General features: G+C 41.9%; 1 protein-coding gene and 1 long non-coding RNA gene across 2 annotated transcripts in view; both read left to right on the plus strand.

Annotated features, from left to right (window-relative positions):
* CDON (cell adhesion associated, oncogene regulated) overlaps nucleotides 1-24,989 on the plus strand; it is a 64,404-nt gene that overhangs the window by 34,425 nt on the left and 4,990 nt on the right. Inside the window, exons 14-17 of the mRNA XM_008688286.2 lie at nucleotides 498-620; nucleotides 4,359-4,580; nucleotides 6,487-6,767; nucleotides 9,649-9,728. Coding sequence (XP_008686508.1) covers nucleotides 498-620; nucleotides 4,359-4,580; nucleotides 6,487-6,767; nucleotides 9,649-9,728 — 706 coding nt within the window. The remainder of the gene's footprint in view (nucleotides 1-497; nucleotides 621-4,358; nucleotides 4,581-6,486; nucleotides 6,768-9,648; nucleotides 9,729-24,989) is intronic.
* On the plus strand, nucleotides 19,708-24,944 carry LOC121102904. The gene is made up of 3 exons (XR_005835025.1): nucleotides 19,708-20,011; nucleotides 23,439-23,470; nucleotides 23,559-24,944. It is a non-coding gene; the product is annotated as an uncharacterized LOC121102904 (long non-coding RNA).

Consider the following 24,989-nt stretch of genomic DNA (forward strand, 5'->3'; position numbering starts at 1 on the left):
ACTTCTATTAAGGATGTTTTCTTTTTTTTTCATAATAATATTTTTATTATATTATGTTATTCACCATACAGTACATCCCTGGTTTTGATGTAAAGTTCGATGATTGATTAGTTTTGTCCATGTTGCAGCAAATGTTGAGAAGTCGTTCTTTCTGATAGCTGAGTAATATTCCATTGTACATATGGACCACATCTTAATCCAGTCATCTGTTGAAGGGCATCTCGGCTCCTTCCACAATTTAGCTATTGTGGACAATGCTGCTATGAACATTGGGGTGCATATGGCCCTTCTCTTCACTACGTCTGTATCTTTGGTGTAAATACCCAGTAGTGCAATGGCTGGATCATAGGGTAGCTCAATTTTTAACTTTTTAAGGGACCTCCACACTGTTTTCCTTGCACAGACTGACTGGTGATATGTGCTGTTTCAGCCTCGTTTTGAGATCACCGTTCAGGTCATACGATACGTCAGGCTCCTCTTTTATTTTTCCTTTCTAGGTTCAAAGCAGTGGCACATGATTGGCCATCTGCAGCCAGAAACGTCCTACGATATTAAAATGCAATGCTTCAATGAAGGGGGAGAAAGCGAGTTCAGTAACGTGATGATCTGCGAAACTAAAGGTAGGAGAGGAATGAGAGCTCGTGCTTTGTCCCCTGGACAGTACTGGAATTCCAAACTCTGCCTTATTCCTCCTGACTCTTGATATGTTGACCTAAGGAATCGTCTGCTCCGGACCGCTTTCTAGGTGCAGGCATTAAGACCGTCCCAACAGAAAACAGAATATGTTGGCTAGAGCACTTGCCTAAAACTTAGTTTACGTAAGCATCGATCATATTCGTGAATTTCCATGTGACCCCAAGTAAGTCATTTCCCTTCTTTTCTCTCTTCACGAAGAGAGTAGAAGTATTTGCGGAATAATTTCTGCAAATTAGAATTGCTGCGGGAATTAGAATTCTTAAACACTAAAGTATAATTTTAAGGAAAAGTGCTTCATACACGCAAGTGGCTTCTTGCGTGACCGTTACGCATAACACTGCTTCTCAAGTGCGGTGGTTTCGTTCAGCGTCACAGTGCGCTAATGCTGAGCTGAAATTCTCAACTCTGCAGACATACCTAGATTGTGAAGCATCTTCTGTCGTTAGGATGGCGATGCTACACGTGAACGATAGAAACAGCTAACGTGGCGATTTACAAACTCGTGTCCAGGCTCCGTTGATTCGACAGAAAAAGGGATTGTTTGAACTTGTGTCTGTTTTCAAGAACAAGAGGAGATTTCCCAAAGTCCTCACCCGGCCCTGAGTCCTGCTAGGTGGTCAGAGCTCAGTCACACGCTCCCCAGACCATTCTCTGGAATGGAATGATTGATCAGGACCTAGTCGAGTTGTGTGGGGTTTGAGCGGACAGCTGGATGAAATCGGGGCTCTGTTAGTGTGGCAGGAAAAGGCTGCTGAATGGGCCAGGCAACCTTCTGTGTCTGCGACAGGTGATTTTGTGATGCTGATTTAAAAATGAAGAAACTGAGGCTCAGAAAAATTGAATTATAAAGACAAGACATAGTTTCATCTTTTAATGCTAAGTCATGGGCCTTTCTGCTGCAAAACCCACATATTAAATCTACCTTTAAACCTGTGTATACACAGACCTTTAGATTTAACTTTGGTTAGTATATATTTGAGGGGCTTTTTGTACTAGTCACTGTGATATGTTAATGGACGTTTCTTTTTTTTTTTTTTTAAGATTTTATTTATTTATTTGACAGAGATAGAGACAGCCAGTGAGAGAGGGAACACAAGCAGGGGGAGTGGGAGAGGAAGAAGCAGGCTCACAGCAGAGGAGCCCGATGTGGGGCTCGGTCCCACAACGCCGGGATCACGCCCTGAGCCGAAGGCAGACGCCCAACCGCTGTGCCACCCAGGCGCCCCTAATGGACGTTTCTTACTTGCCTCTAGAGTGTTGTAATTCTCAGGGCAAAATTAAATAAAAGTGGAATTTATCATCTCTGTCCCCAAGACATTTAAGAATCTAGCCAGGCAAAACACAGACGACAGGTAATAACTGTATTGTTTAAATAGCGTTAGAGTTAGCTGTGTCTGTAATAGTATGCATCATTAGTGGACTTTGCTGGAGAAGAAAAGGTTCTGCCTACAGACTTTCAGGTCACTGACAAATGAAAACAGCTCTTTAAAACATTAACTGTTTATAGTGAATAACTTTCTAAAATGTATGACACAATTCCCAGCCTATTTAAAGAGAGAATGTAGGATACACAATCTCTGCTTTTAAAGAAACGAGTCAGGGTTCGCGTTCTGAACAATGATTGTCTTATCTTTAGTAATTCAGTACGGTGCTCCAGGAATGATAGAGGTGTTGAGGCCAGCCATTTCCCCTGCCCTTAAAGATCAGAGACTGTCACGGTTTTTCTTTAGTCCTTGGATTTCTCTTTGTTTCTCATCTCACTTTTCTTTTTTCATGCTCTTATCTTCTTTTCTTCCTCCTCCTCCTTCTGCTGCTCCTCCCCTCCCCTCCTCCTTCCCTCCCCCTCCACCCCCTCCTTTCATCCCCCTCCTCCCCTCCCCTCCCTCTCCTCCCCTCCCTTTCACCTCCTTTCCTCGGCCTCCTCCCCTTCCCCTCCTCCTCTTCCCCTCCTTGCCCCTCCCCTTCTCCTCCTCTGCTCTCCCTCCTCCCCTTCCTCCTCCTCCCTCTCCTTCCTCTTCTTCTTCTTCCTCCTTCTCCTCCTCTTCTCCCTCGTGTTAGCTTTCCCTCTTACTGACGTTGATGCATCTGTCTCCCTCACCATCCACCACAGACATTTTTAACTTTAGCAGAGACTGGCAAAATCATCAGGTTTGGTAGAATTATGAATAAATAAAGAGTAAATGAAGAGTGAACCAACCTGACGGACTGTGGTGATCGTTAATGTATGATCTGCAACATCTATTTTGCCTCAGAAACTCGTTTGTTTTCTTTAGAATTGGCAGGGGCCTTAGAATCGTCTAATCCAGCATACCACCTGAAGCAGGAATTTCCTTTAGAGTCTCTGCCAAGTGTTCATCCACTTCTCAGTGTTGGGGACCTCTTTCCTTTGAAAGGTGGCCTCTTCTTTATGGATTCCTCGCTCTGTTCTGCGTAAAGGTGCTAGAAAATTGAACCCCAGCATAACGTTTATTGAAGTAGAATTTTTTAAGGACCGCTCTGCTCCACTGGGCTGTTAGGGGCCATAACAGGAAATATGATATAATACTTAATAGTAACAAAATTGGTTGAGCACTGCCTTGTGCCGGGCTCTGTTCTAAGTGCTTTACACGATTAACTCATTTACTCTCCATCACAGCCTTACTGTAGAGCCTTTATCCTTATCTCCAGTTCCCACATGCAGAAACTGGTTCCTGGAGGTCAAGGTCATGCAGCCAAGGATAAGTGGTAGAACAGAATATGCACCTGGCAGTCTGGTTCCAGAGAGCCGGCTGTCCGCCCCTATGCTCTGCTGCTTTTCTATGGCATTTAAAGCATTAAGCACATGTTATTTGAGGACAGAAAAAATGGGGTTTGAGTCCCACCTGTTATTAGCTTTTGTTGTCACTGTCTTCCAGAATATCAATGAATTAGGTGAAAGAACTGCATTTAGGGGCGGCTGGGTGGCTCAGTCGTTAAGCGTCTGCCTTCAGCCCAGGGCGTGATCCTGGCATTCTGGGATCGAGTCCCGCATCAGGCTCCTTGGCTGGAAGCCTGCTTCTTCCTCTCCCACTCCCCTGCTTGTGTTCCCTCTCTCGCTGGCTGTCTCTCTCTGTCAAATAAATAAATAAAATATTAAAAAAAAAAAAAAAAAGAAAGAAAGAAAAAGAAAAAAAGAACTTCATTTACATGGACTCCAGAGGTGGTCGGTTTTGGAATGCTTCATATTAAGCGTGAGGTTTTTGGAATTGTATATAATTGTTTGAATGGTCCACAGTCATATCTTTAATCAGTCACATCAAAGAGGCATAAAATATGTAATTTTCAATCTTATTCAGCTCAAAGTGTGGCACATAGAAAGAAGTTTTTGTCCCATCCTTAAGTTGAAATATGGGGAGTCTTCTCCAAGTACAATTGAGCAGATAATCATATGGCAGTTTGGGTTAGACCGAGGGCGTTTGTTTCTCTGATTTTATGATGTCTCTAGAATTTGTGGACTGAGACTTTGGCACATTAGATTTTTAAACTTTTGAGCCCTCTTTGTGACTCACTGGTGGTCAGATCATCTCAGTAACAAGTGTAAACAGACTGGCTTGCATTCCCAACCAGACCTCCTTCGGAGAGTAAACCATTGCATGGAGCCTGTGTGCACTCTGACATCATGTTTTCCTTTATATGTCAACTAGTGAAACGCGTTCCTGGAGCTTCTGAGGATCCTGTCAAAGACTTGAGTACCCCTCCAAATTCTCCGGGAAGTGGACGCAACGTCGGGCCTGCGGCCAGCCCCGCTAGAAGCAGCGACATGTTGTATCTGATCGTTGGCTGTGTGCTGGGCGTGATGGTCCTCATCCTCATGGTCTTCATTGCCATGTGCCTGTGGAAGAACCGCCAGCAAAACACCATACAGAGTAAGCCATTCGTCAGTGTTTCCTTGTCTGTTTCTCAAGATGGGGAGGAAAATACTGTCAGGATAAATATTGATCTCTAATACTTCTGTGGGTTAGCATCACGGTATAAAGCACGTCAGATACTCTACAGGCAGGGGAGGTGACTTGAGGACTGTTGTAGCTGTCAGCCAGAGCAAGTAGGGCGTCACACGAAATCGCCCAGGAGAAATAAACAGCAAAGCCAGAACCAGGCAGGTCTCTATGTAAATAGCCGACTCCGTGCTGGGAAGCTCTGCTTTGTCAGACCACCAAAGAGCATGAGTTCTCGAAGCAGGAGCTTTGGAATTGCTGCAGGAACACCTCCGTACTGGTACACGTCTTGTCAGCGGGAGTAGAAAAGGCTGGGAATGAGGGAAAGGAATTCCTTTCTATGTTACTGTTACTGAGTGATACAAATTAAGGTAACATGTCCTGTTTCCATCCCTGATGTACCCATACTGCTCCAGCCTGGCATCTTGTCCCCCCTCGTGTATCTAGTAATGGAAGTGATGGTGCTGTATGAAAACAGATAACCTAGAACCCCCTTTCCCTCTTCTTTCCCTAGTTCTGTCCCCTCCCCAGCTTTCTTGTTCCCCCAGCTATTATAAGACAGGGGAATCGGATCAAGCAGAGACTTCAGTCTTTGGTGGGAGGAGGTGTTTTTGGTTTCCCCTTTGTCCCCAGAAAAAGAGAATCACAGCTAATAGTTCAGGGGGAAAAAAAGGTGATTTGTTTTTATCGAATCGGTGCTTTCTAGGAGATAGGGAGAGAGGTGGTGGTGGTGCTGCCAGGTTAAAAGGGTCGGAGATCATTTGATTGGGTCTTTTCCTAAATGGTTTCGGTGTCATGGACTTTAATTGTGTGAGTGTGTGCTGAATCATTAAAAGAAAAGTGTTGCTCTGGTCGTCTGAGCAAGCTTAATCTGGTTGAGGTCATTTTCCTTTGTGACTTGGTGATATGTTCAAAGATGGAAATATATGGTGGTGATGTTCATTCAGCCATTTCCAGAAGGTACTCACTGGCTGTCTTTGACGTGCCTGGCACTGTGTTAGACAATGGGGATACAGTGGTAAAAAGTAAACCTGGTCTCTGCCCTGTCAGCTTCTAGTCTGATGGAAAAGATAAGCAGGTATAGTGACGGTAACTCACCTGTGCAAGAAGTTCGGTAATAGGAGGAAGGACGCCTACTCTAGTCTTGGCGTGCTCTAATACCTTTGAAGATTTTATCAAAACTCTGCCAACAAGTCTTGTACAGTGTAGGTGCTGTATTTTCTAAGGGCTGTTACGCTTGTTCTAAATATATCTAGCAAGCATGCCTCTGGAAAGTGGAATTTTGAGGCAACTATTTAAGTGCTTTTCATATAAGGAAATGGAATAATGAGCCTTTTGCCTTTAGTACCCCGCAACTTCCACACGGGCCGTATTAACCAAGGAACTGATAGATAGTCAGTGAATGTATACACAACTCCATCCTTTCATTTAAAAGTGTTGTTTATTTCTATTTAACATTTGCCTTTTGTTGTTTTATAGTTTCTCTCAGCACTTTGAAGTGTGTGGGAATTTAAACACTTTTTCTTAATGTTGCCGGTACTTAGATAGTTGCAATTTGCATGATTTATTACACTTGAGTAATTTCTCTCTGGTTAATTTCTCTTCCCATTAACAAAGCCTTAATTAACTTAAAGTTCCTAGCTATCTCCACACAAGGAAAAAGTAATAACTTTCTTAAAGCATATCTCATAATTAGACTTTAAGTGAACACATTTAGGGCATTTTATTTTAGCGTATTTGTAGTTTCTTAGGGGTTTATTAATAAAACTGCCCACGCAAGAAGATTGTCTTTTTCACCATCTTACTTTTTTTTTTCTTTTTTGTTCTCTCTTAACAGAATATGACCCTCCAGGTTATCTCTACCAGGGGTCAGATATTAATGGGCAGATGGTGGAATACACTACTCTGCCTGGCACAAATCGGATAAATGGGAATGTTCATGGAAGCTTCATAAGCAATGGGGGTCTCAGCAACGGTTGCTCCCATCTTCACCATAAGATCCCGGATGGAGTCAACGGAATCATGAACGGGAGCTTAAACGGAGGGCTTTACTCGGGGCACACAAGCTCACTAACCAGGACACATGTGGATTTTGAACATCCTCGTCACCTAGTAAATGTAAGAGACCTAATTGTAGATAAAGCCTCCCTGTGCCCCATGGTGCCAGGGAGCAAGAACAGGGTCAGCCTCCTTGGCCTTTGTCAACATAGAAACCTCATGGGTTTATTAGACTGGAAACAGTAGGTATTACTGGCAACCCCTTGATCCAGAGTAATCTCCGTTAAGCTTTCTATTGTCAGGTGATAGTATGTTCATCAATTTGCTTTATGTTTTAAAATTATTTCATAGTGGAATACCAGTAACAAACTGGCTGGAAGTTATTCTTGAGAGGTGGAAATACCATTGAGCATTGAGTGGACCCAGTACTTTAAACTTGCTTCATTAAGAGCGGAGTCTGGAAACTCATATGCTTTAGAGGGGTCGGGCAGATCGTGAAATTGAGCAAAGCAAGCTGGCAATGAGACAGAAACAGTGGAGGCCGTAGCAGTCCGAGAGCACCAGCTGCAACTCAATCCAGTTGTTGGCACAGAGAACTGAGGGCCCCGGGTTACCGGGTTTTCTGATTTTTTCAAAGCATCTTGTAAATCTTGGCAAAATTGCCAGATTTTTTACATGTTGGCAACTAATTCCAGTTTTTGAAAGCATTTTGTAGGCCACGTGGAACCTGTCTGCAGGCCATCAGATTGTGACCTCCAACCTATAGTGAGTTTTTGCTTGTTGTGGCCAACGTGTGGTAGGGTTGCTGCCTGTAAGATTTTTGCCTTTATTTATTTATAATTTTTATTATTTTTTTAAAGATTTATTTATTTGAGAGAGAGAGAAAAAGCGCAGGGGCAGGGGGAGGGGAGTCGCAAGCAGACTCTGCACCCAGTGCAGAGCCTGACTCGGGGCTCAGTCTCACGACCCTGAGATCATGACCTGAGCCGAAACCAAGAGTCAGGTGCACCACCCAGGCGGTCCCGGGATTTTTGCTTTTTATAATATTAGTATTCTTTAGCCACAAGGAGTGATAGACCTTGAAAAATACTTTATTTCGGGATAACTTAGTGATGTAGTTTAATTTTTGAAATGGGAATAGAACGGCTAGCATATTTTACATTTATGCTGGTGAGAGAGGTTCTCTGCATTAGGGAGTTTGCTTTATTACATGGTTTGGATGTGTGGCCATGTTATTTTTCAGTCAAACAGGTGGTATGTTTAGTTGCACTCATTGTACCATTAAGCCCTCATTGACGTTTTTGTCCATGTTCTGATTACAGATGAATTTTCCATAACCCACAAGGTGCTAAAATTTGAAAAAGTTTAGTTTTTTCACCTTCAACTTCAACAAAGATTTATTAAAATATTACATTTGGAGAACAAAACTGTAATATATATTTGTATCTTGAAGCTGGACATGTAATGGGTTTTGTGTGATCTAATTTAAGAATATTGTAGAAAAATACCTAATTTGCTTGAATGCATCTCAGGACCAAAAGAGTAACGATTTCGTTATTTTACATGGAAAGGCGTGGCTTATGTTCAGACTTTGTAAACTTTTTTGGTCACTATTCCTAGTCCAAGCTACTAACGTTGTCCAAGAAACGAAACAAGAGAGCATTAAGGTTTGAATAGCACATGCTGTTTCCATAAGAAGGAGAAAAAATAAATCTGATGTTTGATTGAGGATTTGGACACAACAGTTTGGGTTTTTTGAACAACAAATTGCTACTTAAATAATAGTTGCCCCTTTAGGTGTATAATTTTAGAGGCTACCATCTGTGGGTTTTACTCACTAGTTTTCTTGTCTTTTCGGGGTGGGAGGAAATGGGGACATATTTAAAAATACTGGCGATCGTAAAAATCATCGAATTAACTTTGATGTGTTTAGTGATTCGATTAAGCACATTACCCGTAGCTTAACTTCACTTCGTGAAGTTTTGGAGCTGACGTCCACAGACGGCACGTAGCAGAAGATATACTTTCTCGCAATGTTTTCTTAAAAATTCCTGTTGCTAGCTGGATCAGGAATGTTGAGAGACGTTTTCAGTGCTTTTGGTTTGCTTAGATTCTGGCTGTTGTTATGAGATGAATGGAAATGGAAAGTATTCTGGGAAAAACAATTGCCTGAACTTTCCTTAACCTCAAAGAACTACTCTGGGTTTGGGTGCAGTGTGACAACGTCTCCCACCCGTATCAGACTCCGTTCTGCTGTTTTTCATCTGAAAGCAGAATTTTTACTCTGACCAAAAGGCTGGTTCAATTCTGAACATCAGCTGTGAAGAACTCTTGCCATTGTATGTGTCAGGCAAGCGTTTTACAATGAGGTATGTGTTAATCTGGGCATTTTTCTTAATTGCCGGGCAGTTTCCGCCAAAAGCAACATCAAAATATTAATTCTCCCCTCCAAGTCATTGCTGGCTGAGAATCTACTCCATCTGGAAAAATATAACATGTTTTAAAACTTAGTGTAGTCAAGTGAACAGACCTAATCGAAATAATTACAGGAAAATGAAGATGGGTTTATCTTGTGACATCATTCAAACAGATTTCCACCCTGTTTCTCCAACTGGCATCACGTAAAATTCTCCCATGACTGCGAGAAGAGTACAAATGAACAGGAGTCTCTAATGTACAGTGTATTGGGGGGCCAGTCGATTTGAACCACTGAAGGGGAAGTGACTAAATTTCTCCATTTCTTTGGCTCCTTCCAGGACAAAAATACATGGAAAAAAAACATGGCAGTTGGTTCGCAGACTGTAGTTTTAATGTCGTAAGGAACCCATTTGTAACTATTGGTAAATAATGATAAACATAACCTTGTTCGGGGGTTGGTTAGACTACACCGTGTGGCCGTTTGTCACTGGCCTGGCTTTCCCATTGGGGCTGTTTGGTTATGGGTTTGTGGTCTCTTCACGCCGTGCGTTTCTCTTTTCCCCTGTACTTCCTTCCTGACAAGGGTGGTGGCGTGTACGCGGCGGTACCTCAGACGGACCCGATGGAGTGCGTTAACTGTCGGAACTGCCGGAACAACAACAGGTACTCGGCTCTGTATTTGCGCGGGTTGTTGGGAATCCGGTGTGGGACTCTTCTCTTTGCCCCCTTCCCCGAAGGGCGTTCGTGGCGGTTTACACAGGCTACGGCTCTCACAGTAGGAGACTGAAGCGTAAGGCTGTTACCGCTCTTTGGGCCCTGCTCGACGGTTTTCACCTTTCTGGGCCTTGGTGTCTTGAGCCAGATGGACAATATTAAAGACATTGCTTCTCACTGAGATGTTATTAAAAGGTTTGATGTATGTGAAATCTTTACAGTCATTCTCTGTATACAGACTTTGTCTTTTCTCACCTGTTCTTTTCCGCTCTGCGTTAGGAATGAGAGCGTGTTTGAATGTGAGGGGACAAACCCTGTGTATAAAGTAATGTGTTTTCGTGGTAATATTGCTGAGATTTTCTTACTGGAGTATTCAATACCTTTTTTTTTTTTTTTTAATTCTTAAGACCTTGTGATAATTAAGTAGCAGATTTCACTTTTTTTCCCACTTTATTTTAATTTGGGGGGTTTTAAAAATTCCTAAGACAGGTACTCACAGCATTTCAAACAAGATAGAAATACGTAGGATAACATGGCCATTTAAATTTTTTTTTTAAAGATTTTATTTATTTATTCGACAGAGAGAGAGACAGCCAGCGAGAGAGGGAACACAAGCAGGGGGAGTGGGAGAGGAAGAAGCAGGCTCATAGCGGAGGAGCCTGACGTGGGGCTCGATCCCAGAACGCCGGGATCACGCCCTGAGCCGAAGGCAGACGCCTAACGACTGTGCCACCCAGGCGCCCCGTGGCCATTTAAATTTTGACGCTCTCCAGGAAGCTTTCAGGCTGCCTCTACACAGTCACCCCCACAGATGGTCAGATTTTCCTTTGTATTAAAGTTGTGTCTGTCAGAAACCTTAGCTCTTTTTCTCCCGTAACAACGCTGTTGGGGGACATGGTCTCAGAAGCCCTCCCCAGCTCTAAAACTCTGCATTTAACAATCGTGTTAGAGTTAGTACGTTAAATAATGAGTATGGACTGGAGTTTGGATATCTCATTGAAAGGGGGTGGGACCTATATTTTTTAAATCAATTACAAGGTGAAGAGTCGTGTCTGGAAATTACCAAAACCAGAACTTGGAAGTAGCCAGTCAACTATAGGCTTAACAACATGTTTCTCAGCATGTGTTTTGAGAGTTGCAGAGCAAAAGCAGTAAAACTTCTGGAGGCTCGTCCTTACCGTTCACTTAGCCCATCTTAGGGGGTCTGTGTTAGCAAGAGCCATCTGCCTATTTTGTGTACTAAGATTGTTTGTTGCATTTTTTAAAATTCTGTCTGACCCTAGCTAAATTTTAAGATGTTTGTAACATTGGAGCCGTATTTCTGTCCTGAGCTGGTTGTAGACTTTATCTCAGTTTGTTAGGGACATGCTGAAGATGCTTCATACACCCGGTAAGTAATCGAATAGACTTAATTAAAACAAAAGGTATTGCCTGAAAACGTAGTGTGTTCTCCTTTGTGGTCTTGTGGCCAGTGGCGGATCTCAATTCAACATTGGCATTAAAGCGATGTTGCGAGAGTACCTCTGGCCTGAGAGTAAGTAGACAGACATAGGCTTTGCCACTGCTCAAATCCCTGATCTTGGAAATGTTATATAATGTCTCTGACTATTTCCTTATCTGAAAAATGGAAAATTGCCCTAGGTAACGTAAGATCTCCCCAACATACTCTGATGCTAGATTTTGAAATTTGCTGGTAATCACGTCTTTATGACGAAGTTCTCATCCTGGTACCAAAAAGACATCCCCTTTCCTTAAAAGAACTTTTATGACCGGTATCTACCATCTTGCATTCATGGCCGTTTGTGTATTTGTGTAAGTGAATGTGTGCATGACTGAGTATGTGTATAGTACTGGGGCCTTTTGTTACACATTTTTTTTCCTTCAAGACAATGGACAGTTAATAGTTCTATTAATTTTTCAAGTTGATGACTTCTTGCATTTCATGTGTGGGGGTTTTACTTTTATCTGGGAACATAGGTGCGTTCTCTTTAGCCTGAGAAAACCAGCTTCTGTTTCCCCCTGGCTTAAATGTACTTCTTCCCACATAAGAGTCTGCCTGTTTAGGGCAAGCCTTGGCTTGCCTGCTTGCCTCCAAGGTTAGCCTGATGTCTCACCTGGCTCCCAGGAGCCATTATGTGATTTTGATGCTTAGTGATTGGCCAGATAAGTATCAGTAAGGACCTACCTTCAACTCTGGAAAATTGGAATCATTACATTTAAAGCCTCTAACTCTTTTGACTTTGAAACTGAAAACAGGTATCTTTGCTCAAGATCCCCCCAGCTGGCAAAATCTGTAATAAGCTTTGAATGCTGACAGGTACGATGTGCACAATTTTAGTCAATTTGCACTTTCAGAATATTGACATTGCTAACAATACATTTGCATTTCCTAATGCCAGTTGAATTAATGTGTAAACAAAAAGGCATAATTTCAGTGAAGTTATGTAACGGTCTACCGAAGGCTGAGCACAGGCACACCTCGTTTTATTGTACTTTGCCTTACTGCACTTTGCGGATACTGTGTTTTTTCACAAACGGAAGGTTTGTGGCCACCCTGCCTCACGCAGATCTGTCGGCGCCCATTTTCCAAGAGCATTTGCTCACTTTGTGTCTCTTTCGCATGTTGGTAATTCTTGCAGTATTTCAGACTTTTTCATTATTCTGTTATAGTGGCCTGATCAGTGATTGCGACTCACTGAAAGCTCAGATGACGGTGAGCGTTCTTTAGCGATAATGTATTTTTTAATCAAGGTACGTACGTGTTTCTTTAGACAGAGTGCTGTTGCACGCTGTATAGACTGAAGTATAGTGCTCACGTAACTGTGTGCACTGGCCAACCAACAGATTCCTCTGACTGGCTCTAGGGTAGCATTTGCTTTATTGCAGTGGTCTGGAAGCAAACCTCAGTATCCCCAAGGTATGCTGGCAGTGTGGTTCAGTGGTTAGCACGCTCCAGCATGCGATAGAATCACTCGGAGTGCTTGTGAAAACACAGATTCCGAGGCTGTCCCCTTAGAGTTTCTGATTCAGTAGGGATAGGGTGGGGCCTGAGAATTTGCATTTCTGATGAATTCCGACTGATGCTGGTGCTGCTGGTCGTGGCACCTTGTTTTAAGAACCACTGGAATAACTGGGCTGGTGAAGAGCAAGTACAGGATTCGCAGGATGTAAAATGGAAAGCTGGACTGAGTTTATGTCACGGATGATCCTGAATGTCACAGTTTCATAGTTAATTTCATAAACATGTGTCGGGCGCCTGTCACCTACTGGGCGCTGGCCCAGGCCCCACTTTCGGAGAGCCCGTAGTCTAATCATGGCGATTCACAGCAGAGCTCCAAATACAGGGAGTAGGGTTTGAAGAAGCACGTTGAGTCTTGCAGTTTTACGTTTAAGGAGTGGAAAAAAATCCCTATTGTTTCAATAATAAAGGTGCAGGAGGGATATGAGATTTTTTTATGTTAATCAAAAGTGGGGGATATCAGTTAAATGTTGAAAAACAATGGGCTGGTCGCATCATGTTTCTCCGGAAGATTTTTGAGAAGGGGAGCCATGTATTCGAGAGATGTGTTTAGGCTTGGTTAGTGGTAGCAGAACACAGGTGGGATTGCAGGGAGGAGACCAGTTAAATTGTTTCTATAATGAAGCCCTTAGCTTTCATGCAAGGAGGGGGGATAGAAAAGAAGGGATGAGGGGGGTTCTTGTTTGGCAATCTTTTTTTTTTTTCAAAGATTTATTTATTTGAGAGAGAGAGCACGCAGGGGGAGGAGGGTCAGAGGGAGAGCGAGAGACAGAATCCCAAGCAGACTCCCGCTGAACATGGAGCCTAATGTGGGGCTCAGTCTCACAACCCTGAAATCATGACCTGAGCCAAAATCAAGAGTCAGATGCTTAACCGACTGAGCCACCCAGGCGCGCCTAGAGTGGGAATCTTTAGGACTTGGCCATTGACTGATAGGGATCAAGAGAAAAAGGAAGGCTCAAAATGAATAGAAAGTTTCAAGCATGGATGGCATGGTAATTGCCATGGTAATAGTCACAGAAATAAGGAACTGAAGGGACGCCTGTGTGGTTCAGTCATCGGTTAAGCGTCTGCCTTCAGCTCAGGTCACGATCCAGGGTCCTGGGATTGAGCCCCATATTGACTCCCGGCTCAGTGGGGAGTCTGCTTATCTCTGCCCCACCCTGCTTGTGCTCGCTCTTGTGCTCTCTCTCTCTCTCTCAAATAAATAAGTAAAATCTTAGAAAAAAAAAGAAAGAACGAACTTAATAAAATGACACATTGAGAAAAGGTGATGGATTTGGTTTGGGGCATTTAGAGTTCCAAGGGTCAGGTGGGTATCTAAGGGCTCAGATGACCTGCTGGTGTTGGGTCGGGGGGTAGATGGTGAGACGGATTCAGAGTCATTTGCATCAAAGTGATAGAACTTAAGTATGGGTGGGGTCACCAAGGGAGATGGTAGCTATGGCTCATTATTTTTGTATTTTTAATCATTTAAGGTACTGTTTTTGCCTTATTTCCTATGTATTTAAAGTGATTAGACATCCTTTTTATAAGACATTCTCTCTTTTATGATTTTTTGTTTATGGCCTTGAAATGTCTTCAAGGAGAGGCGTCTCAGTTGGTTAAGCGTCTGACTTTTGGTTTCAGCTCAGGTCATGTGTTCAAGCCCTTCATTGGGCTCCACTTAAAATAATAATAATAATAATATAATAATAATAATATAATAATAACAATAATAATAATAAAACATCAGATCCTGGTACTATTATTTGAAACGTCTTCGAGGAGATGATGCAAGGGGTGTGATAGCATAAGAAGGGCGAAAGGAAAAAGCGTTCATTTATTCATTCAGCAAACATTTGTTGAAAGTCTGTAGTGGGCCAGACACCCAGCTAGGTCCTGGGAGATAATGAACAAATCAGGCATTGTCCCTGACTGGTTTGCTCACTGTAAGTGAGCTTATAGTTTAATGGGGAGACATACCTTTTTTCAAAATGATATAAATAAATCATAAAAATGACTGTATACCTAAAACTGGGTGCTTTAAAGGAAAAGTAGGGGCGCCTGGGTGGCACAGCGGTTAAGCTTCTGCCTTTGGCTCAGGGCGTGATCCCGGCGTTATGGGATCGAGCCCCACATCAGGCTCCTTCGCTAGGAGCCTGCTTCTTCCTCTCCCACTCCCCCTGCTTGTGTTCCCTCTCTCATTGGCTGTCTCTATCTCTGTCAAATAAATAAATAAATTCTTAAAAAAAATAAAATAAAAAAATAAAGGAAAAGTAAAAAATGTATTAGGAACAACCTCCCTAAACAAGTGACATTTTGCTCTAAATGAATTTTAACTGAAGAATTTTAAAACTTGGTAAAAGAGAAGGGGATAGGTTTAAAACTTCCCAGACAAAAACAAGGTACCATTTGTGCAGTATCTATAAAGCAGAATGCCGGGATCTGTACAGATCCATGGCAGGAACCTTGCAAGCGAAGGGGTCAGAGGTAAAAGGTGAGTGAAAGCAGGTCATACAGAGCCGTGGTGAGTCAGCAAGAGATGTTAAGTAGAACAGCATTGTGCTAGAACATTCTGGATGGAGTTTGGAGAATAAATTGGATGGGGCAAGAGAGGATACAGGGGACCAGTGAGATCGCCAGTTCAATAACTCAGAGGAGAAGCTGTGTGCTAGGACGGTTGCAGTAGACATGAAGAGAAGTAGATGGGTTTGTGAGATTTAGGAGGTGCCAATTAAGAAAAAAGAGAGAGAGACGAGCGATTGGTTGAAGAGGCAGGTAGGGGATATCTAGGTAACTGGGTGCAACCACTGAGCTAGGAATGACTACAGGAGATGAGAAGAAACTGTTTACCCCTTAGTGCACCCTTAGGAGTCATCCTTTTAGAGCCCACATCAAACTAACCTCAGCTCTCATATTCCGCAGATGCCTGAGAACTGAGGAAGTCTTGCTTAGGGCCTGCCCCCTCTGCAATCTTAGCTGCATAGTGTCCTGCCGTGCTTTCGTGGGTTTAAACTTAAGTGTATTTTGTAGAGTGGCACTTAAGAAACAAGTCAGTGCCAGCTTTAGACCCCTTTTATCTTCCCTCTGTTTTGGTAATAACTATCTGGAGAGAAAACGTTGCCTTTATTGCCTAAATTGGAGTACTGATGTGAAAATTTGAGAACAAGAGGGAAATGTACAGTGCAACAATCTGTGGAGTTTTATTTGATTCTGGTGCTCTCGTGGCATGTTGTAAATGACTGCCTGCTTCACTGTATTCAGCTAATTTGAACCCTTTTCACGTTTTAAGAGTGATATGTAATAGCTCACCATGGACAGCTAGAAAGAGGCGTATAGAACGCAGCTTTCTGGGGAGCCAGTCCCATACACTAAAGACTTAATTGAGAAATCCTTGTGCATTTCAAGAATGTAACAGATTTCAGTCAAACAAATCAAAAGCTTTCTATCCTTCTTCTCTTCTCCTCTCCTCAATTTAAAAGGCATTGGCGCAGTTCTGGATATATAATCAACTGGGGTTTGTCAGTTGCTTGGCTAGCTTAGTGGGAAAGGATTGACGTTAAATCCTGTGTGTTTACCATCAGTCTTGATCGTTTGTAAAAGACTAGAGAGGACACTGATGGAATTCACAGATGAACGAACTGAGAGGTCCCATCAGGAAGGAACAAGAAATTAAGGGTCCTAGAGAGATTGGAAGTGGGCAGGAAGTAGCCAAGTAAAAATCAGCTTGGAAAAATGTATATAATCCATCTGGGAATAAAAGCACAAGCTACACATGGCTGTTGGTCCAAAGGAGAACTGAAATTAGCGCCTTAGGAAGCACGGATACTATGAATGATCGATCTCCAAGGCTTTGCCTGATGACGACCTTGAAAGTCTGTGTGTTCCTGGGCTTGGGGACACTCTTTTACCAACTTGGAAGCTTCCACTGACCTCAGATATCGGCAGATAAAAACAGTGTATACAGATGAGCATGCAGACATTTTGTTACATTCTAGCTCTTTCTGGCCTACAAGTCGAGCTGCCCCGCTGGTTTGTGAAGCATGAAAACGACTACTTGTCGAGTGCGCCCAAATTCTTTCCTCCAGCAAGTGAGTTGTTGTGACTCAATCCGTCTCCTGCGGCTGATCACGTCGCTACTTTAGAACTAGCCATAAAAACCAAGGCAGAAAACACACAAAACCTAAAACTTGGTTTCTTTTCCATCTGTGGTAATCTTGCCTAGTTCCCTAAGAAAAAAAATTCAAAGCACTGTATCTGAGTTTTAAAATTGCTCACTACCTTCCTTTTGGGGAAGGTCTGTACTTCCTACTTAGAAGATGGAGACCGAGGGCCCACTGTGAAGGGTAGGTGGTTAGGATAGTGTTTTTTGGTCTCTTATTTGTAAGATAGCGTGCACGTGAGCTTGTCAGTGTTCAGTAATGTCCTCATTTATTGTCGCTTGTTTGTGACAGTCACCAGTAAACTAATTCCCAAAGGGCAACTCCCACCTTGAGACTGGGGTCATTGCATCCAATGAAGAGTATACCGTGAGAGTGGGGGATAGCCATGGTCCTGGGGGAACGTCAGCAGGGTTCTGTTGCATAGCAACTGATGAGCCTCCAAAAATAAGGGCTGGGTCAGCAAACTGACAGAGACACTGAGGCAAGAGGAAACAGAAGTGAGCTGAGTATTAAAACAAACCACCACCCAGATGTGACTGTGTCAGAAGTCTCCAGAACATACTCATGAGCTTACGTGTCACACATCCAGGAGATTCATGAATAGCCAGTCTTTGCCCTCTGGGGATAATCAAAAGAGGAAACTTAATGCACGATTTACGCAAGTATCTAATCGGAGTGATTATGTAATCACGCTTAACACAAATATCCAGCTGTGTGTGAAGAAATGGAACATCTCGCTAGAAAATATGTCAGGGGTCCTGGATAGTTTTCCTGGAATATCCAGAATACATTTAGAGAAATACTAAAGCAACATACTGACCCAGGCACAATTCTATGCCACTGCTCCAATCTCTTGTTTTCTAGCGTGTGCTATTCAGATGGTTCGTTCAAGAATATTATTTTTATGACACTATAATAGTCATTTTTCTGTCTTACAGGTGTGTCAGGTCTGTCCTGTTAACTGAAAGATACCTTGGTAAACTAACAGGTCCCAGACCACCTGAATTCGTTTTAGCACACATTTTGGGATGTGGCAAGATGCCCAGAGTTCTATTTACTCAATGTTTTTAAACTTAAAATTAAGAAAAGTAGTTTCATTGAGCCAGAGACAGCTCCGTGAAAACCTTCACTCTCCCTTAAGCCAATAATAACTGCAGTTGAAGAGCTGTTTGAGAAGCCTAAGGCAGTGAAGCTACAAACTCTTTGACTGTGTGAACGGTAAAGTGTGCCCTGTAAGGGCAGCTCGATGAGTGTCAGATATTTGCAGTATACTTCTTGACCTGTCTTCACGGCCTATAGATTTGGGTCTTTTTTTTTTTTTTTTAAGATTTTATTTATTTATTCGACAGAGATGGAGACAGCCAGCGAGAGAGGGAACACAAGCAGGGGGAGTGGGAGAGGAAGAAGCAGGCTCATAGCCGAGGAGCCTGATGTGGGGCTCGATCCCACAACGCCGGGATCACGCCCTGAGCCGAAGGCAGACGCTTAACCGCTGTGCCACTCAGGCGCCCCCGATTTGGGTCTTTATAGATATTTTTTTATATGATTACCTGACAGCGTTAGAAATTTTAGTTCAAGTATTAATCAGTAAAATTGGTTTCACATGCTGTGTTCCTGATTCTATTCAGAACAGGTATTGTATTCCTTTTTAATTTAATTTAATTCTTTAAATTTAATTTTATTTTATAAAGATTTTTATTTATTTATTTGAGAGAGAGAGAACACGAGCAGGGGGGAGGGGCGAAGGGAGAAGCTGACTCCCTGCTGAGCAGGGAGCCCAATGCGGGGCTGGATCCCAAGACTCCAGGATCATGACCTGAGCTGAAGGCAGACACTTAATGACTGAGCCAGCGAGACGCCCCTATTCCTTTTTTATGCATTTTGTCCTCTATGCTTGTGTCTTAGCACATAACCGCTAAGTTGAAGCCATTTTTATGCCAACACATGTAGATACCTGGACTAGAATGAAATTATCTACGTGTGGTTATCCAAATGGTTAATTCCTGATGATTAGGAGTTAGGATTTGGTGTATCAGAAAACTTTAAATCAGTTTGGTTTATCCTGTTGGAAAGTGGGTAATCCAACTCAAAGTACGATCTTACTGTCGACACCGTTCTATGAATTGAGAGTCACAATTCAGAGCAAAAGCATTAACAACTGCGGTCATCTCGCGTTTCGCTTAGCTGAAAAATAGATACCAAAGAATAGGGAATAGTAAAATTGTACTTTTTTTTCTTGTTAAATATATGTCATTTCTTTTAAAACATCTTGTGTATTTAATCTGTGTGTTTACTTCGGCACAGAAAACCCGGTTATCAACGATCATAGTTGGCCGGGGCCCCTCTGACTTGGCCGGCCCTTCAGCCCTGCCCCCCCCCCCACGTGATTCAGCCCCACTGCCACACAGCCGTGCCTCACACTCAGATGTTAGGGCTGCCCTTACAGTGCATTTAAAAATCTCACCCTTTGCTGTAAATGAAAGAAATGAACAGAGAAAAAGAAACTGAAAGGAAAGAAACAGAAGAATTTAAGGCTTCTTCCTATCCGGTGAGTCTTCATTATTTTATGTTAACGTGATGAAATTTCATTCATCTTCTATCTACCTAAACAAATTATTAATTTATAAAATTTTGTTTTTAGGGAACGTCCTTGGTTTTTCTAATTCTGGCAAGTATTTTTTTTTTCCCTACATTTTAACTTTGCTTCTTTTCAATGAAAACTTTTCTTTCTGACCTGATGACCCTTTTTGGTCTTTTAGGTTTCTAGGACCTCTGTGTGACTTCTAGAACCTTGCAGAGAAACGAGGCATCAAGCCAGAAGTTCAGTTACTTTGTTTTACAGCATCCCCGTTGGGGACTTTTTTTAAAGGACCTGACTGTGTGTGCTGTATGTCTCACTGTTTTAAGAGCTTTCTCTGACACTGAGGACAGTCATTGCCTGCCCTCAAGGAGATTGAAGTTTAAGTCCGACAACTTTGAAACCAACAGATAAAAGAAAATCCAGACAACAGAGCCACTATCGAACAAGGACAGAGATAACTACTACAGGGAATGAAAAAACTTCAGGGGTAAGTGTATCTGTTCGTTCTCACTTTACTGGACATGTCTTACCTTAGTACTGGGCATTAACAAGCTATTACAAGGTATTTTCCAGTTACTTGAGTCTTTGCCCCTCCATGCCCCCCTGATAATGGATTTACTTGCTTAAGAAAAAGGATATTTAGGGGTGCCTGGGTGGCTCAGTCGGTTAAGCAGTTGCCTTCAGCTCAGGTCATGATCCCGGGGTTCTGGGATCGAGCCCCACATCAGGGCTTCTCGCTCGGCAGGGAGCCTGCTTCTCCCTCTGCCTGCCGCTCGCCCTCTTTTTGTGCTCTCTCTCTCTGACAAATAAATAAAATCTTAAAAAAAAAAAAGGAAAAGATATTTTAAAAATCTGATGTTTTAATGTTCATTAGTTCAACGTTTTCGAGGTCCTACTATGTGCCATGAACTATGTGCTTGGTGCTGGACATTATGACTTGAATCAGAGTCCCGTATATATCAGTACTTTACCACTTCCTAGACCATTTTAACTCCATTCCTTCTCTAGGGTTTTGTGTTATTTTTGTCACAGGTTTTCATTCTACAAATACTTAAAATCCTCTATGACATTACAGTTACTGTTTTTGGAAGTCAGTATTTATTCAGAATTCCCGACACTACCTTTCTTTGTTGCTCCTCATTCCTTTCTGTATTTTCTTTCTTGTGTCTGCTGGTAATCATTTCCTTCAACTTGAAAAACTGCCTCTAGTATTTCTTATAATACAGGTCTGAGGGTCACAGATTCTCCCAGCGTAAATGTCTTCAGTTCATCCTTTTTGAAGGATCCTTTTGACAGTTTTATTGAATTCTAGGCTGGCAGTTACTTTCTTTTTGTACTTTAACCACATTGCATTATTGCTTCTGTCATTTCTGGTGAACAATCATCTGTGCAGCTAGCATTGTTCCCTTTCAAAGGAATAACGTCTGTTTCTTCTGGCTGTTTTTACGATTTTCACATTGTATTTCGCTTTCAACAGTTTAATTATTCACATCCAAAAGTGTAACTGTCTTTGTATTTATTCTGCTTGGGGTTCGTAGGACTTCTCGAATCTGTGCTGGAGCCTTCATCAGTTTTAGCGAATTCTTAGTCCTTATGTCTCCAAATATGGCTTCTGTCCCATTCTCTTTTCTCTCCTTTAGAGAGACTCCAACTATATATATTTTTGAGCTTTTCACTATTCCTCACCTGTCTTTTAAGCTTCTTTCTATATTTCCCACCGTTTTTGTCTCTGTACTTCGGTCTGAATGGTGTGCAATGCCTGCTTCATGTGCAGTAGACCTCTGTTCATCTGCGCCCAGTTAGCTCCTCACCCCATGTATTTATTCTCAATTTTGGTTATTCTACTTTTTAGTGTAGAAATCCCAAATAATAATTATTACTAGAGTCTAGGTCTCTATTAAAATTCTTCGTCTTGGGGCTCCTGGGTGGCACAGCGGTTAAGCGTCTGCCTTCGGCTCAGGGCGTGATCCCAGCGTTCTGGGATCGAGCCCCACATCAGGCTCCTCCGCTATGAGCCTGCTTCTTCCTCTCCCACTCCCCCTGCTTGTGTTCCCTCTCTCGCTGGCTGTCTCTATCTCTGTCGAATAAATAAATAAAATCTTTAAAAAAAAAAAATTCTTCGTCTTGTCATCTGTTTTCTTGAATATATGCAGCGAGGTCTTTCAGAGTCTTTGCCTCCTAACTCAGTATATGCATCACTTACTTTTCTCTTGTTCCTTCCTCTTGATATACCTGGTAATGTTTTATGAATTCTGGGCATGGCGTATAAAAACTCACGGAGGCTCTGGAGGAGGTTTTCTTCCTCCAGAAGGAGTGCTTTTGGTAGGCAGTTTTGCCAGAGGCAAATCACTTTCGCTCAATCAGGGACAGAGCTATTTTACTGCTGAGTTTCAGTGTCTATAAAAATGTTGTCTCTTTCTGCTTCACCATGATTTTTACAGCATAAACCTTCCAGGGTCCCAATTGAAAGTCTTTTTCTCTTTAGGAGACTCTGAACTCCAGTTTCTATCCTCCTAGCCCCATGAAAGTGCCAGGAGTCGTGCTTGGCTTCTTAGCTTTGCAGCCACCACCTTCTGCTTGATGTTTCAGCCTTTTCTTTTTGCACTGAATTGGGCAAATGCCTCAAAAGGAAAAGTGGTATTGAAACTCACGTTTACATTTACCTTCTCTGTGGCTCTCAGCGATTTGGGTGCTTGCTTTGGTAGTTGACCTCTGATATCTTCAACAGATTTAAAATAAAAATTTCTCCATCCTTTGTAGTTGTCCTTGGCAGGAGAGTTCTTCTGATATAAACTACTGAGTCATAGCCAGAAACCAGCAATTTAATTCTTAAAAGTTATTTCCAGCAAATCATAGTGGCCATATAGATTCCCCTGACCAGAGGTATTTCTGGTTTTGGGAAATTAGAATCCTTCTTATTCTCTAACTCAATAATTGCTACCTAATGTAATTTCCTTGACTGTAAGACAGTTGAGTCTGAACTAGTAGGAAAGAATAGACACTGGCCTCTAGCTGATCACACAGGTCGTGCTCTTTCTCATCAGCTACACGTCTATCACCCATTTCACAGGTAAGTGCTGAGAGTGTCTTTTGTATCTTCTTACAAACACTGCATCACACTGTAACCATTTGTTTACTTGTCCATCTCCTCCGCTTGACTGGAAGCTGGAAATCTGCTCTATTTACCTTTTTATTTTTAGTGTCTACCACAGTGTCTGACATTTAGAAGTTGTTTAGCAAATGCTTTTAGAATAAAGAGTTCTTGTAGGGAAGGTTATTTATATAAATGGATAATATCCATTGAATTTGCATTAGTAGTATCTGAATTCGGAAAGGTGGGGTTTTGTGGTTTGTTTTTTGGTTTGTTTGTTTTTTGTTTTTTTTTTTGTTTTTGCCTCTGACCATGCCCCACATTTTGGGTAAATACCTTACTTAGAGTCTGTATTTGATCCCCATGAACTGAAAACATTCAGGGGGATTCTCAGGTTCCCTGGGTATTGGGACAGTGGAAGAGACCTGACAAAATCCAAGAAGGAAAGAACCCAATAACACGGACATCATTAAATGGCTTTCAGGAGATTAGTGCTCCCCTTTGCCAGCATCCCAGGAAAGTTTTTAACATTTCGAATAGAATAAAATGTAGCATGGGACAAGCAAGGAGTGCCATACTCTCCTGGAACCATGATCTGTCCAGCCCAAAGCTCTGATTCTGCCTCCAGCAAACTTCCTTCCATACTAGTGCTTCCTTCATTTTCTATTGGCTTAAGACATGCATGGAAACGGTTGGGTTTTATTTAAATCAGTTATATATTTCTTCTATATTTTTGAAACTTAAAATATAGTCCTATTAAATAATCTTTTACTCAAACTATTCTGTACAAATGAATACCTCACATACTTTGCTTTCATTTCAGGTGACAAGTATCTGAATTCCACTAAATGTATGGTAAGTATTTTTTCTCTATTTGAAATTAATGTTGGACTTACTTAAATTAAGGATCTGGTTTACTGACAGATATCTTACTCTCTTTCAGGTTCACATCTTTCTTCTTGCCTAGCATTTGATACTTCCAATAACTTGAACCAACAGAGATGCTAGTAACATTTGCTTGGACTTCCTTTTACTGATTGTCATATGCCCCAGAAATGTACCATTCCATGTTAATAAGAATTCGTACCTTTATTCCCTAACATTGCATAACTACATCATACTACCAGTCAGTGTTATGTGTCTTCTACCTAACATGCCTAAAGCAAAGCCAAATGAAATGTCTTCATGAGACTCTTCTTATAATTTTGGAAATAAAAAATATATTCCTGTAATTCCAGCTTTTGTTAATGATGGACTAGCTCGATCATCCACAGGTAATAATGATGAAATCTGGACCATTTGGAAGTATTGGAGAATAACCAGAAGCAGGCAGAAACTGAATAAATCTAATTTTGAAAGACATTGTCCTGACATTTGTTCATGGATTTTTGCTGGAGTGCATTTCTCCAGTCTTGGGTCAAGGGCCCAAGCAGAAAGTGTCAGAGGATGGAATTCAAGACCAACAGAACAACCAGAAAATTAGAGGGGGAAAAACAGTAAAAATTACTATATGTGTGAAGAAATAGGAAAATGTGATACTTAAGGAAAAAAATGTCAATAGAAACAGACCCTGAGGTGACACAGATACCACAATGAGCAGGCAGTAACTTAAGGCAGCTATTATAAATAGGTTCACGCACCTAAAGGAAGATGAACACACAATGAATTCACATATGAAGAATTGTAGCAGAGAAATAGAAACTATAAAAAGGACCAAATGGAAATTCCAAAGCTGAAAAGTACAATTAACTGGAATGAAGAATTTACTGAATGAGCTAACAGCAGATCGAAGACAACAGAAGAAAGAATCCGTGAACTAGAACATCAATAGAAATTATCCAACCGGAAGAACAGAAAGAAAAAAAGAAAACACATATCTTAGATGAGCACAGGAAGTAAAAGTAGGGCAGGATTGAAGTGCTCAGTGCTAATAAGTTCTAGCAACTATTCTGCAAAGAGAAAAGTTTAAAAATAAAACCTGGATTTTTGAATGTCCAATCCGTGTAGTGTTTTTTTCAAGGGTGAGAAGGAACATATTATCTGATTTCAAAGCAGTGTGTTTTTGTTGGCTTTCATAAGATTAGTCCGCTCATGTGGCCATAGGTTTCTTAGCTTTCTGTTTTCTTCTTCCTCTTTTTCTCCCCCATTCCTTTGAGTGGCCAATGGCCTTTTTCTTCCGTGTGCTATATTCAGGAACCAGTTAATTATGAAATGGAAGACAATTTCAGACATGGACCAAGACAAAGGAAGCCTGTGAGATAGGTCCTCACCTATGGTTTTTTTTTTTTTTTTTTAAGATTTATTTATGTGTTGGCAGGGGGAGGGACAGAGGGAGGAGAGAGAGTCTTAAGCAGACTCCACAGTCAGCACGGAG

Source organism: Ursus maritimus, unplaced genomic scaffold (genome assembly GCF_017311325.1).
Source record: "Ursus maritimus isolate PB19 unplaced genomic scaffold, ASM1731132v1 scaffold_16, whole genome shotgun sequence".
Lineage (NCBI taxonomy): Eukaryota > Metazoa > Chordata > Mammalia > Carnivora > Ursidae > Ursus > Ursus maritimus.